The sequence below is a fragment of the Stenella coeruleoalba genome, assembly GCF_951394435.1.
Source record: "Stenella coeruleoalba genome assembly, chromosome: 12".
Lineage (NCBI taxonomy): Eukaryota > Metazoa > Chordata > Mammalia > Artiodactyla > Delphinidae > Stenella > Stenella coeruleoalba.
Genome location: NC_137158.1, coordinates 81,714,700 through 81,728,286, shown reverse-complemented (window position 1 = coordinate 81,728,286; position 13,587 = coordinate 81,714,700). Strand labels below are relative to the sequence as shown.

Sequence of the window (13,587 nt, the reverse complement as noted above, 5' to 3'; positions counted from 1 at the left end):
AAATACTAGCAAACAGAATCCAACAACACATTAAAGGGATCATACACCATGATCAAGTGGGATTTATCCCAGGGATGCAAGGATTCTTCAATATGCACAAATCAATCAATGTGATACACCATATTAACAACTTGAAGAAGAAAAACCATATGATCATCTCAATAGATGCAGAAAAAGCTTTTGACAAAATTCAACACCGATTTATGATCAAAACTCTCCAGAAAGTGGGCATAGAGGGAACCTACCTCAACATAATAAAGGCCATATATGACAAACCCACAGCAAACATCATCCTCAATGGTGAAAAACTGAAAGCATTTCCTCTAAGATCAAGAACAAGACAAGGATGTCCATTCTCACCACTATTATTCAACATAGTTTTGGAAGTTCTAGCCACAGCAATCAGAGAAGAAAATGAAATAAAAGGAATACAAATTGGAAAAGAAGAAGTAAAACTGTCATTCTTTGCAGATGACATGATACTATACATAGAGAATCCTAAAGATGCCACCAGAAAACTACTAGAGCTAATCAATGAATTTGGTAAAGTTGCAGGATACAAAATTAATGCACAGAAATCTCTTGCATTCCTATACACTAATGATGAAAAATATGAAAGAGAAATTAAGGAAACACTCCCATTTACCACTGCAACAAAAAGAATAAAATACCTAGGAATAAACCTACCTAGGGAGACAAAAGACCTGTATGCAGAAAACTATAAGACACTAATGAAAGAAATTAAAGATGATACCAAAAGATGGAGAGATAAACCATGTTCTTGGATTGGAAGAATCAATATTGTGAAAATGACTATACTACCCAAAGCAATCTACAGATTCAATGCAATCCCTATCAAATTACCAATGGCATTTTTTACAGAACTAGAACAAAAAATCTTAAAATTTGTATGGAAACACAAAAGACCCCGCATAGCCAAAGCAGTCTTGAAGGAAAAAAACAGAGCTGGAGGAATCAGACTCCCTGACTTCAGACTATACTACAAAGTTACAGCAATCAAGACAATATGGTACTGGCACAAAAACAGAAACACAGATCAATGGAGTAAGATAGAAACCCCAGAGATAAACCCACACACCTATGGTCAACTAATCTATGACAAAGGAGGCAAGGATATACAATGGTAAAAGACAGTCTCTTCAATAAGTGGTGCTGGGAAAACTGGACAGCTACATGTAAAGGAATGAAATTAGAACACTCCCTAACATCATACACAAAAATAAACTCAAAATGGATTCGAGACCTAAACATAAGACCAGACACTATAAAACCCTTAGAGGAAAATATAGGAAGAACACTCTTTGACATAAATCACAGCAAGATCTTTTTTGATCCACCTACTAGAGTAATGGAAATAAAAACAAAAATAAACAAATGGGACCTAATGAAACTTAAAAGCTTTTGCACAGCAAAGGAAACCATAAACAAGACGAAAAGACAACCCTCAAAATGGGAGAAAATATTTGCAAATCAATCAATGGACAAAGGATTAACCTCCAAAATATATAAACAGCTCATGCAGCTCAATATTAAGAAAACAAATAACCCAATCCAAAACCGGGCAGAATATCTAAACAGACATTTCTCCAAAGAAGACATCCAGATGGCCAAGAAGCACATGAAAAGCTGCTCAACATCACTAATTATTAGAGAAATGCAAATCAAAACTACAATGAGGTATCACCTCACACCAGTTAGAATGGGCATCATCAGAAAATCTACAGACAACAAATGCTGGAGAGGGTGTGGAGAAAACGGAACCCTCTTGCACTGTTGGTGGGAATGTAAATTGATACAGCCACTGTGGAGAACAGTATGGAGGTTCCTTCAAAAACTAAAAATAGAATTACCATATGATCCAGCAATCCCACTACTGGGCACGTACCCAGAGAAAACCATAGTTCAAAATGACACATGCACCCCAATGTTCACTGCAGCACTATTTACAATAGCCAGGTCATGGAAGCAACCTAAATGCCCATCGACAGACGAAATGGATAAAGAAGATGTGGTACATATATACAATGGAATATTACTCAGCCATAAAAAGGAACAAAATTGGGTGATTTGTTGAGACGTGGATATATCTAGAGACTATCATACAGAATGAAGTAAGTCAGAAAGAGAAAAACAAGTATCATATATTAACGCATATATGTGGAACCTAGAAAAATGGTACAGATGAACCGGTTTGCAGGGCAGAAATTGAGATACAGATGTAGAGAAGAAACGTATGGACAACAAGGAGGTAAAGCCACGGCGGGGGGGTGGTGGTGGTGTGATGAATTAGGCGATTGGGATTGACATGTATACACTGATGTGTATAAAACTGATGACTAATAAGAACCTGCTGTATAAAAAAATTTAAAAAAACTGTTGTCTATCAGCTTCAGAATAAACACTAAATACCTAAAAAAAATAAAATAAAATGATTTCTTGTTTAAGTGTATGTGTGTCTGGTCTTTTAAAAAATGTATTCATATAAATAGTTTACTGTCCAATTGTTAAGATACTCCCTGGAAACTACCCTAGTCAGTATTTTAGTCTAAACATGTAAACATATGAATTCTGAATTCAGAAATCGTATTCAACTATTTCACCTTGGTTTCCCATTCTGTTCATTTAACTAGGAAAAGGGATGACGGAGAGCAAGTTAGTCTTGACAATTCAAGACCAAAGACGTGGGCTGCCTAGACGGTCTCATTATCAAGGGGTAGTGGACAGAGCATGGGGGATGGCGGGAGGGGCAGAGACAGAGAAATGGTCCTGGTAGGAGCACTGCGGCTCAGAAGGCAGCAGGGAAGCCCTAGTCTCCTGGCGAATATTTGAGATACAAAAAATATGTATCTGGGGTGAATCGATAGTTTCCAAGAAACTTGGACAGTCTAAACAATTCAATTTTTGAGTTGCTGCTATGGACAAAGTCAAAGGCATCACGAAACCAAAGATGATCAAACTCAAGAACCTGCCTCCAGAAGATTATCACCTAGAAACACTGGTTGAAAACAAAGTTCGAAGGTCAAGGTCTTACTTCACTGCATTAACCATAATCTGACTTGATAGTTTCTGTTCTAACCAGTTTAAATGGTCCAGTCTAAACATCTGTCAGGGACGTGACAAGCAATCCAATCAGCTGGGAAAATCACTTCTTCTGAAAATCATTTCACCACGCTCTTTTCTGGGTACCTATTTTGTCTTTTCCTCCTAAAGAGAGTAGTGAGAAGAAAATATTCAACCGAGTAAGATGCCACATTTTCTTTAAAATAAGACAAAAGCATATGCAAAATTTTATACTTGGAAATAAACATGATTTCATAAAGACACCCTCTCATGCACGTAAGCACTAAACACTGCATTTGTAACTTACAGAACGCTTGTGCCTGGATCATTTTTGTGGAATCCTCTAAATTGCGGGGGAAGGGCTTTTCTGAGCCAGTAAGTAGAGAGGCGATAAAGGCAGGGTGTTGTGATAGAGTCACTACATACATACTGGTACCCACTTCTTTTAATTCACAAACCTGAGTGTTTCAGGCACACACAGCCAGTCAGATGCCGTCATGATGGCCCTGCGATCAGATGGACTACATCCAAGAATAAAACTCTGAAAAGTCACACGAAGAACTGAATCACATTCACCACTGAGAAGGGGAGAGAAAAGTTATTTCCCTTCATAATTATTAGGCATAGTATCATCCTGGTTAGTTATATAGTAGGTCCCCAAGACCATTAACAGAGGCTCTGTCTAAAGTGAAGCCTTCCTACACGATTTCCCCAGTTATCGACAAGAGCCAAAACCACAATATATTGTTTATATATCACATTTGATCATTTTAAACTTGAAAAGTACTAGCATTAAAAGTATTAGTGCCATGACCTTTCTGCTTTTAAACTCAAATATCAAGTCATAAGATGTCACGGTTGTAAAAATACCTCTTTTTAAAGAATAAAGTAAAAACATGTACCTGTACAGCAAGGAGCCAGAAGAGGGCACTATCTTTATATGGTAGCAGATGCCAAAAGAGGAAGTAAAGATAGATGGGTTTCAGTTTGCTTTCTAGTTATTAGTGATATCGAAAAGTTCCATCACAATTGTTCATTAAATTTGCTACTTTACCAGCGCCTCTCAAACTTAAAGTGCGTAAGAAGAATTACCTGGGGACTTGTTAAATATAGTCGGACCCTGTGTCCACAGGATCTACATCTGTATTCAACCAACCTCGGTGGAAAACTTTCAAAAAACAAAAATTCCACAAAGCTCCAAAAAGCAAAACTTGAATTTGTGGCACACTGGAGACTATTTACATAGTATTTACATTGTATTTACAACTATTTACATCCTATTTACATTGTATTAGGTATTATAAGGAATCTAAAGATGCTTTAAAGTATACGGGAGGATGTGGACAGGTTATATGAAAATACTACACCATTGCATATAAGGGACTCGAGCATCCTCAGATTTTGGTACCCAAGGGGTACTGGACCCAAACCACGTGGATATCAAGGGATGTCTGTACATACTCTTGGGTCCCACCTGGTCCCACTGAATCACAACTTTGAATTTAATATGAAAGAGTCCTCAGCTGATCCTCGAGCAGGGGCCTCAGAAGCAGCAGTAAAACCCTCTGCAGGGAGGTTCCCAAATGCCTGAGAGTGGAGGAGGAGGTAACAGTACCAGAAGGGCAGGGAGCTGCCCTCTGATATACCACAGATGCAATGCAACTATGGCATATGAGGAAGCAAGACAGCAAAACTAAACATTAAATTACAAGATCTTAGAGGGGAAAAAAAAGCCAGTCTATAATCAGGAAAAAAAAATTTTAAGGAGAGCAAAATATTTAAATACTTTTCATATCATCTCCCTGCAAAAATGGAGAACTGGGGCTCATTGTTTGGTTTTAAATCTTTTTAATGGTTGGAAAATTAGCAAAACTAACTACCACAATTAATACCTATTCTTCATTAGATTATTACTTACACCTTATCTATTTTCGAGGGAAATTTGGGGAGTATTTATCTTAAATGGCACATATCCAATAGAACCATTAAAAGAGATAAGTAGAAGCATAAAAGAAGGAAACTGGGTGACAGAGGGCATACTGATTCCTGGAATTACTTCAACTGGACAGTAAATTTAGCTGTAGGTTTCTGGATGCCCCAAAGGAAAAGAACCCTAAGTTTTCGTCCTTAGGTGCCTGGTCGATGCCACCAGTGGCAGTGGGCACTGCTACACACGGCAGCACCTTTCATCTCCGAACAGCTCTATCCTTGCTTCATTCATTCACTTGCTCATTTGCTCACAGCGCACACCCTCAAAGGATTCAAAACCTGGGTGTGTCATCCATGTGGTCAACCCCGCCACCCCGCCAGGGCTCAGGGCTGGGGTACAAGGTGAGCGGTGCCCTGAAGCTGTGCAAATCAATGGCCCTGGGTTACAAGCCAATGGGGAAGGGACTGATTATAGAACAAATTGCACTGAGAAAACCGATGCTTGGGAGAATAAAATAAAATTAGATCCGGCCTCCTGATGCATTGTGAAGAGCTGAACGTAAATAAAACATAAAAATTAGAAGTAAATATGGATATCCAATAGTTCCTGGAGGCAATAGTTCCAAACCTTTCATCTTGTCCTTCTGCTTCTGGAAATATTCAGAGACATGACAAGAATTTATCTACCAGCATGTTCACTGCACTTTTATTTATTATTTTAATAATATTATTAGCTCCCCAAAATGTAACAACAAAACTTGAAATTCCCTAACTTTACAACAATAGCAATTTGGTTACATAAATGCTGTCACATTCCAATGATGGAATGAGATGCAGTCACCAGAAATCATATAGTAAATGACATTGAAGGATATGAAAAAAATGTTCTTTGTAAATTATTAGGTGAAGAAATATCAGTATAAAAGTCTATATACCATTTGATCCCAATTTTGTAAACACATTAGCTCAACTCATAAAATTGCCTCTATTCAATTTTTTTTTACTTAAGAATATCAATTCCTTATGGCTTAGTCTAAATGCTTTTTTAAATGTGTGTGTAGAGAGTTATCCACATACATATATGGATACATATATTCACCAAATAACAGAAATGACACGCCCCAACTATAAACAGTTCTCAGGGTGACGTCACCATATTTTCAATACGCTTATGCTTTTTTCTTTTTTTTAAAATGAATGTATATTAGGTTTACATTCAGAACAAAATCACAAATATAACTTGAAATCATGTTCAAGAAGACAGGACGTAATGGGGGCCAGAGTGTGATGAGGGGGCCGCTCTCGGACCCGAACCTGCCAGGGTCGGGTGAATGAGCACACGTTTCCCCGAGGGGAGTCTGGCAAAACACGTCAAGCCTCTCAAGTGTTCACACGTCTGACCAGTCATTCTCCTAAGAATCTGTCCAAAGGAAATGAACAGAGATGCCAAGATACCTGTATAGGCTGTTCATCGCAGAATTACCTACAATATGATAATTTGAATACAGTGATACACTCACAGACAAGAGGGAACAAGTTAATAAATGATAGTACATCCATCTGATACATGTCACGTAGTCATGAATGTATGTTGGAAGGTCTTAATAGCATGAGTACATGTTCATGCTAAGCTGAATTTTAAAAGCAAGACAAAAACCTATATATACTCTGACCACAAACACACTTTAAAAATTGCTAAGTCTGGGGACTTCCCTGGTGGCGCAGTGGTTAAGAATCTGCCTGCCAATGCAGGGAACACGGGTTCAATCCCTGGTCCGGGAAGATCCCACGCGCCGCGGAGCAACTAAGCCCGTGCACCACAACTACTGAGCCTGCGCTCTAGAGCCCACGAGCCACAACTACTGAAGCCTGTGCACCTACAGCCCGTGCTCTGCAACGAGAAGCCACTGCAATGAGAAGCCTGCACACCGCAACAGAGTAGCCCCCACTAGCCGCCACTAGAGACAGCCCGTGTGCAGCAACGAAGAACCAACACAGCCAAAAATAATTTTTTTAAATTGCTAAGTCTGTATGTGCACCCACATGCACAGGATCACCTAGAAAGAGGGCCAGGAGAGTGTGTGCATGTGTGTGTGTGTGGGGGGGGGTGCACGTGTGTGCAATTAACAGTGGGTTTTTTTGTTTTGGGGGTTTTTGTCTGTGCACGTGACGTGTGGGATCTTAGCTCCCCCACCAGGGATCAAACCCACGTCCCCTGCAGTGGAATTATGGAGTTGTAACTACTGGACCTCCAGGGAGGTCCCTAATTAACAGTAGTTTTAACCAGCGGTGGGATTTTTATTGCCTTCTGTCTATTGTTCTACATTTCCCAAATATTCTGCAATGAATAGGCATTACTTCTATAATCAGAAAATAACTTATTTTAAAAGAGAAAAGAAATCTCCCCCCTCACAGAGGATGGAGTATGGGGAAGCAGGTGGAGTCATGGAGATGAGCCAGGGGCTACAGCACTGAAGTGGGAATGAAGGGCCAGAGGAAGATTGAAGAGATGGGGGCAGGAGAAGTAGCAGCATTTGCTGACTCACTGGATGTGGCCTGGGGAGGAAGAGGGAGGAGTGAAGGAGGATTCCAAGGTCCCAGGCTTGGGATAGGGAATACAGGATGCGGTAGCCAGCCTCCTCAAGGGCCCCAGTGAGTCCTCCCTCCTGATATCCACACCCTTGTGAATAGAGCTGACTTATAGGATACAGCAGAAGTGACAGGGTGTGACTTCTGATACTAGGCCATAAGGATATTGATGGAGACAGAAAATAGAAAGTAGGATCGTGGTTACAAGGGGCTTTGCAAGGGGAGACCGTGGGATGATAAATTCTGAAGATGGACAGTAGTGATGGTTGCAGAACAAGTGCATGTACTTAACGCCATTGAACTGTGTAGTTAAAAACGGTTAAAATAGTGAACTTCATATCATGTATAAATTTCACCACAATAAAAAATTTTTTAATATGAAGATGGATCGCAAGAGCTCTGCCTTGGTCTGTCTTGGGTCACTTGCCCTGCGGGAAGCCAGTCGCCATGTCGTGAGGGCCCTCAAACTGCCCCGTGGAGAGGTCTAGGCGTGGAGGAAACGAAGCCCCCTGCTAACAGCAGCACTAACGAGCCAGGTACGTGCGTCCTGAGCCCCCAGAAGGCAGATCCCCCAACCCCAGGCAAGCCTTCAGCTGGGGATAGAAACCATGTAAAATGATAATGTTAATTGTTTTAAGCCACTAAGTTGGGGAGGAATTTTTAACCAGCAATAGGTAACTAACGCCTAGAAAGAGGCCCAAATCTGAGCTGTCTCGTCCCCTTTCCTGGTTTAAGCCACCATCGCACTTTCCTAGCTTCCGCTTAGGAGGCAGAAGGCTGGAAAGAGCCGTGTTCACACCATTACGACAAACACACTAGGGAATACGCAGAATCACACTTTTTCTCAAACACATCGGAGCACGAGGGGGCAGCTGGCTGCCTATTAGGGCCCAGCAGGGAGTGGGAAAGGGAGCCAGGAGTCAGGGAGCAGGGAGGGGCCCAACCCTTCCTCTTCACCAGCGGCCCTGGCAGTGTGTACTGCCTGCAGTCACCATCTCTGTGCTCCCTCGCTGGTCTCCTTTTGTCTTCCCAGTCCTCCAACAATACCTGTTGAACCTATTCCCTAAACTAAATTGTTTCTTCAAATCTGTGTGGTTTCTGTTTTCCTACCTGGCCCTCAACTTGATAGAGCACCCAAACTCAGTTCAATCTCTTTTGGGGACAGAGATAAGTGTGGCAGAGTTCCCGCCTGTCCAGGTAAACCTGCCGCATCCTAGCCTGGACCACCTCTGCTGATCATCTCCTCCCCACCTCCCCCCACCTGTGGTCAGGCGCACAGTCCTACTCGTGACCCCCAACACGGCACTCTTCTTCACCTCGCCACGCCTTCCGAGCCCAACTCTACTAAAATCGGACAGTAGGAAAACGAGGCACCTCAGCATCTGAGGAAGCACTGAAGAGAAGGAAGGAGTCGTTTTTCTTTGGTTGGTTTTATACCTTGGGAATAGACAACAAAAACTGAAAAGGATGATTTGTGCTTAGGCTGACTTTCATTCCTCTAATTTTCTTCCTCACTGATGTTTTCACTCTGGTGGAAAGTCACTGGACAAGAACCAGAAGCCCGGGAAATCAGTCTCATTTCTTTCCTCCTCCCCTTCCTATCACCAGGATAACCTACTTCCTCCTCTCAGAAGAGGAAGAGTGCTGGACACGTGCACACACGTATTCTGGCCTGCAAATCACTTTCCCTATCAGAAGTAATGATACCGAAACTTACAATGTATTAAAAAAAGTCTGGGATGTCTTCAGTGAGGTGGTTTCAGAAGTAACAGAAACTTCACTTCCTACAGACTTTTTATGAACTAGGACTAGATGTGAAAAAAAAAAATGAGAATCTACCTACCGCCTGAAGAAAACCCTAGCCTCCCAACCGAAAAGTATTTTCAAGAAACAAAACAATAAAATGTATAGGAAGACTCCAGACTGCCACTGCTCGCTTAGATGATGCAATGGATATAGGCTGATGGCCCCAAGGGAGCAAACACTGCACGGAAGATGAAAAAAATCTTAGCTATCTCAATGGTTTGTGCTCTGCTCCAAAAGGCCTCCATACATAAATATATAGCTGTAGCTATGCAGTATATCTGGGATATGAAACTTTCATGGACTGGTAATATTTAGGGAAAAAAAGTGTTAACAAGGCTGTTTGGGAACTAGAGAGAGGACACTAGAGAAAAAAGGATTGAGAAACACAGGTCTAGATAAAAATCATACACGCTGCAGTTTTTTTTTTTTTGGCTTGAGCACTCCCATCAGTATTATATATTCCTCCAGATTTCTAATAAACTGCAGAATCATCACTTTTTCTTGAGTAAGAAGAGTCAGGAATGTAATCCAGGGGAGAATTTACCGCCGACTAAATCTCGGTGCACAGTGCTTTTATGAAAGCTGACTGTCAACACTCAGACGAATGGCTTCCTTTATGTGCCAACACACACTTTGGTTGAGGCTAAACGGCTTATTTCTCCACCTCAAACTGTTACTATTCCCCCCCACCAGAAAAAAAAAAAAGCGTTTCCAGCCACCCACATCCCCGCTAGGTCAGTCCAGGCTCCCCTGTGTGCAGTCCCCACGGTGACACATCAGAGACGGGTGCCCCCCATGTTACCACCGTGGACAGATGGGGTGTACAGAGCATGCTGCCTCTGCTCTATTCTGATGACACGTGCGTGCGCCTTTGCCTGATAAGTTATCCTCTTACCTGCACAGCTCACATGCTGTGACGTGACACTTCTGTAACCAAAGCATGACCCGTTTTCTCCATGGCCTTGAGTCCCAGTTACTAATCACACCATTATGTCAACTTTGCAAGTACTTTATAAGACATCCGGGGCCCATGAACCAAATACACACCTCCACTCACATCATCACATGTGCTCACTTCATGGTCACCAGTATCTGCTAATTCTAACGCAGTCCACTCACTGTGGCCTTCAGTTATTCAATCAATCATTTTGATCAAGGTTTGGGGCTAATAAGGTTTTAAAAGCACAGTCTCTGCTTGTGGAGAGAAAGAGAAGCGCACAAATAATGATATAATATGAGGCATTTCAACAATGATGGAAGAGACGTATTTACAAACCGGTGTTTCGGAAGAGGGAGACATCACCCCCAGAAGCAGAAGTCAGGGAAACTTCATGGGAAACAGGTGGATTTCAGCAGGGTTAGGGGTGGGGTAAGTGCGGGGACAGAGGGAAGCCCCACAAGCGAAGGTGGTAAACCACGTCCGCTGAGGGGCAGAGGCAGGAAAGTTTAGACAAAAGGAACAGGAGGGCTGACCGGACAGAAGCCCATATATCATGCCTTGTTAAGTTTTTCATGTTCAAAATCTTAATAGCACATGTTTTTAAACTGGGAATATGTCATCTTACTTTAGTAAACGTTTTGAGAGCATTTACCTTCAGTTGGAAATTTCTTGGCTCGTTCCTCAAAGAACCATTCTCCAGTTTTTATTTTCACGTTTCTGAAAGGCAAGCAGAAAGGAAGCCTCAGAGGGAGATGTGGGTGGTGCCGTATTTGGCTCATACAAGGTAGGGCGACATCATCAGAACACCAGTCTGGCAAAGGACCTGAGTTCAAATTCCTGGCCCAAATCCCTAACTATACAGATTTCCCCTAGAGATTAAGTGATCTGACTAGAAAGCTGCAAATCTGAAAAAGTATATAATACATTATACATATATATGTAAACTGAATCACTGTGCTGTACACCTGAAATGAATACAACATTGTAAATCAACTATACTTCAATAAAAAATAAAAGCAAAATAAAAAGAAAGATAAATTTTTTAAAAAGCAGCAAAGCTGAAGTTTCTACTTGGGTACATTTTACCCTGCATGTCAATGTAATGTAACAATAAACATACAAGGAAAAACAAAGTTACCGTCAAAATGATCAATTTATCATGTTCATGGTGGGGAGCGTGAAGGAAAAACAAAGAAATTCAGTGCTGTCTATTTAGCTAGGAAAGAAATCACCCTTAGTTAGGTTAGGCTGAGGTAGTTTGAGCTAACTACAACATTTACCAAGAACCAACAGAGCAGATTCACCTGAGAAGTTTCCTGGGAGCACCTGAAATCTGGGATATGGGATCAAAGGGCTTCACTGGAGATTTGGGGACCACTTGAGAGACAGGGGCCGTGACCTCTCGTTGGGAAGCCGGTCTGACAGCGGCTCCCTGGGCATCTCTACATCCCCTCCCATCCTACTCACAGGCACAGCAGCATGGGAGCACTTTGTACGGTCACCGGTTCAAACTCAAGTCCCAAAGCCTGTTTTACTCTTGACGGTTTCCAAGTTTCTAAAGAAACCACCCTCAACCTCAAAGAGCCTCAGAAAGGTAGAATTGTCAATAGCCTTTCAGGACATAAAAAGTTAAGCACACAGATACTATAAATTATTCACACCATTAAAATAATATGCCATAAAACTTGTCAATTCCTAAGTCATGCAAATTTAAGAAAAAGGAAAACTTCAAATTCTCTTCTGTAAGTACTTACTGAAATACACTCTCCATTAGGTTCTTTCAGGCTATATACGATCTCAAATGGATTTTAAGTTAATGCTTACAAATGCAGTAAATTCACAAATACGTTGCAATCTTTTTTTTTTTTTTTTTAAGTATCCTATCTTTCTCTCTGGAGCTTTAGTAGTTGTCAGAAGACATCAACCAACTCCCTCCCCTTCATCTTGTTAACAACTATTATATTCTCTGATTAGTATGCAAATGATTATTCCCAATGCTTAGTGACCAGAACAAGGAAAACATACGCAGGGCATTTATGAATTTTGGCAACAGAATTTTGATCATCAGTCACTATCATTAAGAGCCAAAGATATATCACAGTTGCATGTTTTATATATCACTAGAGAGACAGGGGAAACTTCTCATCCGTAAAATCAGAAACTCAGATATCTAATGTACTAAATCGACACAAACCCATGAAGGAGAACTCAGCATCTCAACGGAAGTTTTCCCCTCTGGTACTTGAAGACAAGCAGAGGATCAAAACCCAGGGAAAGTTCGCAGAGATTAACGGGGGGCGGGGGGTGCGTTCACGCCCCTTTGCATTGCCATACCCACAACTGCTCTATTTCTGAAGATGCTTCCTCCATCCTTATACGGCGGGACAAAGTCTAAGGGGAGAGTAGGAAAGGAAAATCAAATGTGGAAAGAAGGAGGCCGCCATCTGATAACAAACGTCACTTCCTGATGTTTATTTTCCTGGGGGTGGTGACCCTTCCAGCTCATCTACTCTCTCACACTCTCCAGCCCGTAATTACCTGTGATCAAAAGCATTTATATATGAGACAGGTGCTGGGGGCGGGGCATGGCCTCAGACTGGACCTGAGAGAGATCAGAGCTAAGAATTAAGCAGCAAATCAAACCATGAACTTAGTCAGCTGAGCTATAGCCAGACACAGGCCACCACTGAGGAGTAATCACACCTGGAGATGCACAATCACGAAAAAGGAAGAGCAGCTAAGGGGACGGAGGAGAGGAAGGTGAGAACGCCCGAATAAACATTTTATTTTTATTACATTTTACAACATTTTATTACAAAGTCCTCTTCTAGCCCTGGTCTCAGAACCTATATGAGAAGCAGATAACGTAGAATATTAGTATCTCCTAGGGCTAGTCATCTAACGTTACCATCTAATCATCTAACTGAATCTCAACGGATTACTTGCGAAATTCAAGCAGGACCTTCCTTGGCAGGGACAGATTTGAACACAAACCCACAGGTCTCTTTAGGCTTACCTGTGACTACAGAATGGAAGGATAAAAGTACCACAGGCCTAAACCAGACGACGGCAAGTACTTCTTGCATTTGAGGCTGTTTCCTTTGAGAACTAGATTGGAGCTGGATCTCCATAAACACTTCTGCAGAATCAGCTGTTTCATAAGCATTTATTCCCTAATGGTTTCCATAAGGGCTCCCAGTCCATACACATCCCAAGTGTTATAAGAAGGACCATTTATGGCT

At 41.5% G+C, this 13,587-nt stretch overlaps 1 protein-coding gene across 4 annotated transcripts in view; it reads right to left on the bottom strand.

Moving 5' to 3' along the window:
* SYTL3 (synaptotagmin like 3) overlaps positions 1 to 13,587 on the bottom strand; it is a 75,683-nt gene that overhangs the window by 49,647 nt on the left and 12,449 nt on the right. For all 4 annotated transcript variants that reach the window (XM_079939582.1, XM_079939583.1, XM_079939584.1 and 1 more), the window contains one exon: positions 10,998 to 11,062. In XM_079939582.1, coding sequence (XP_079795708.1) covers positions 10,998 to 11,062 — 65 coding nt within the window. The remainder of the gene's footprint in view (positions 1 to 10,997; positions 11,063 to 13,587) is intronic.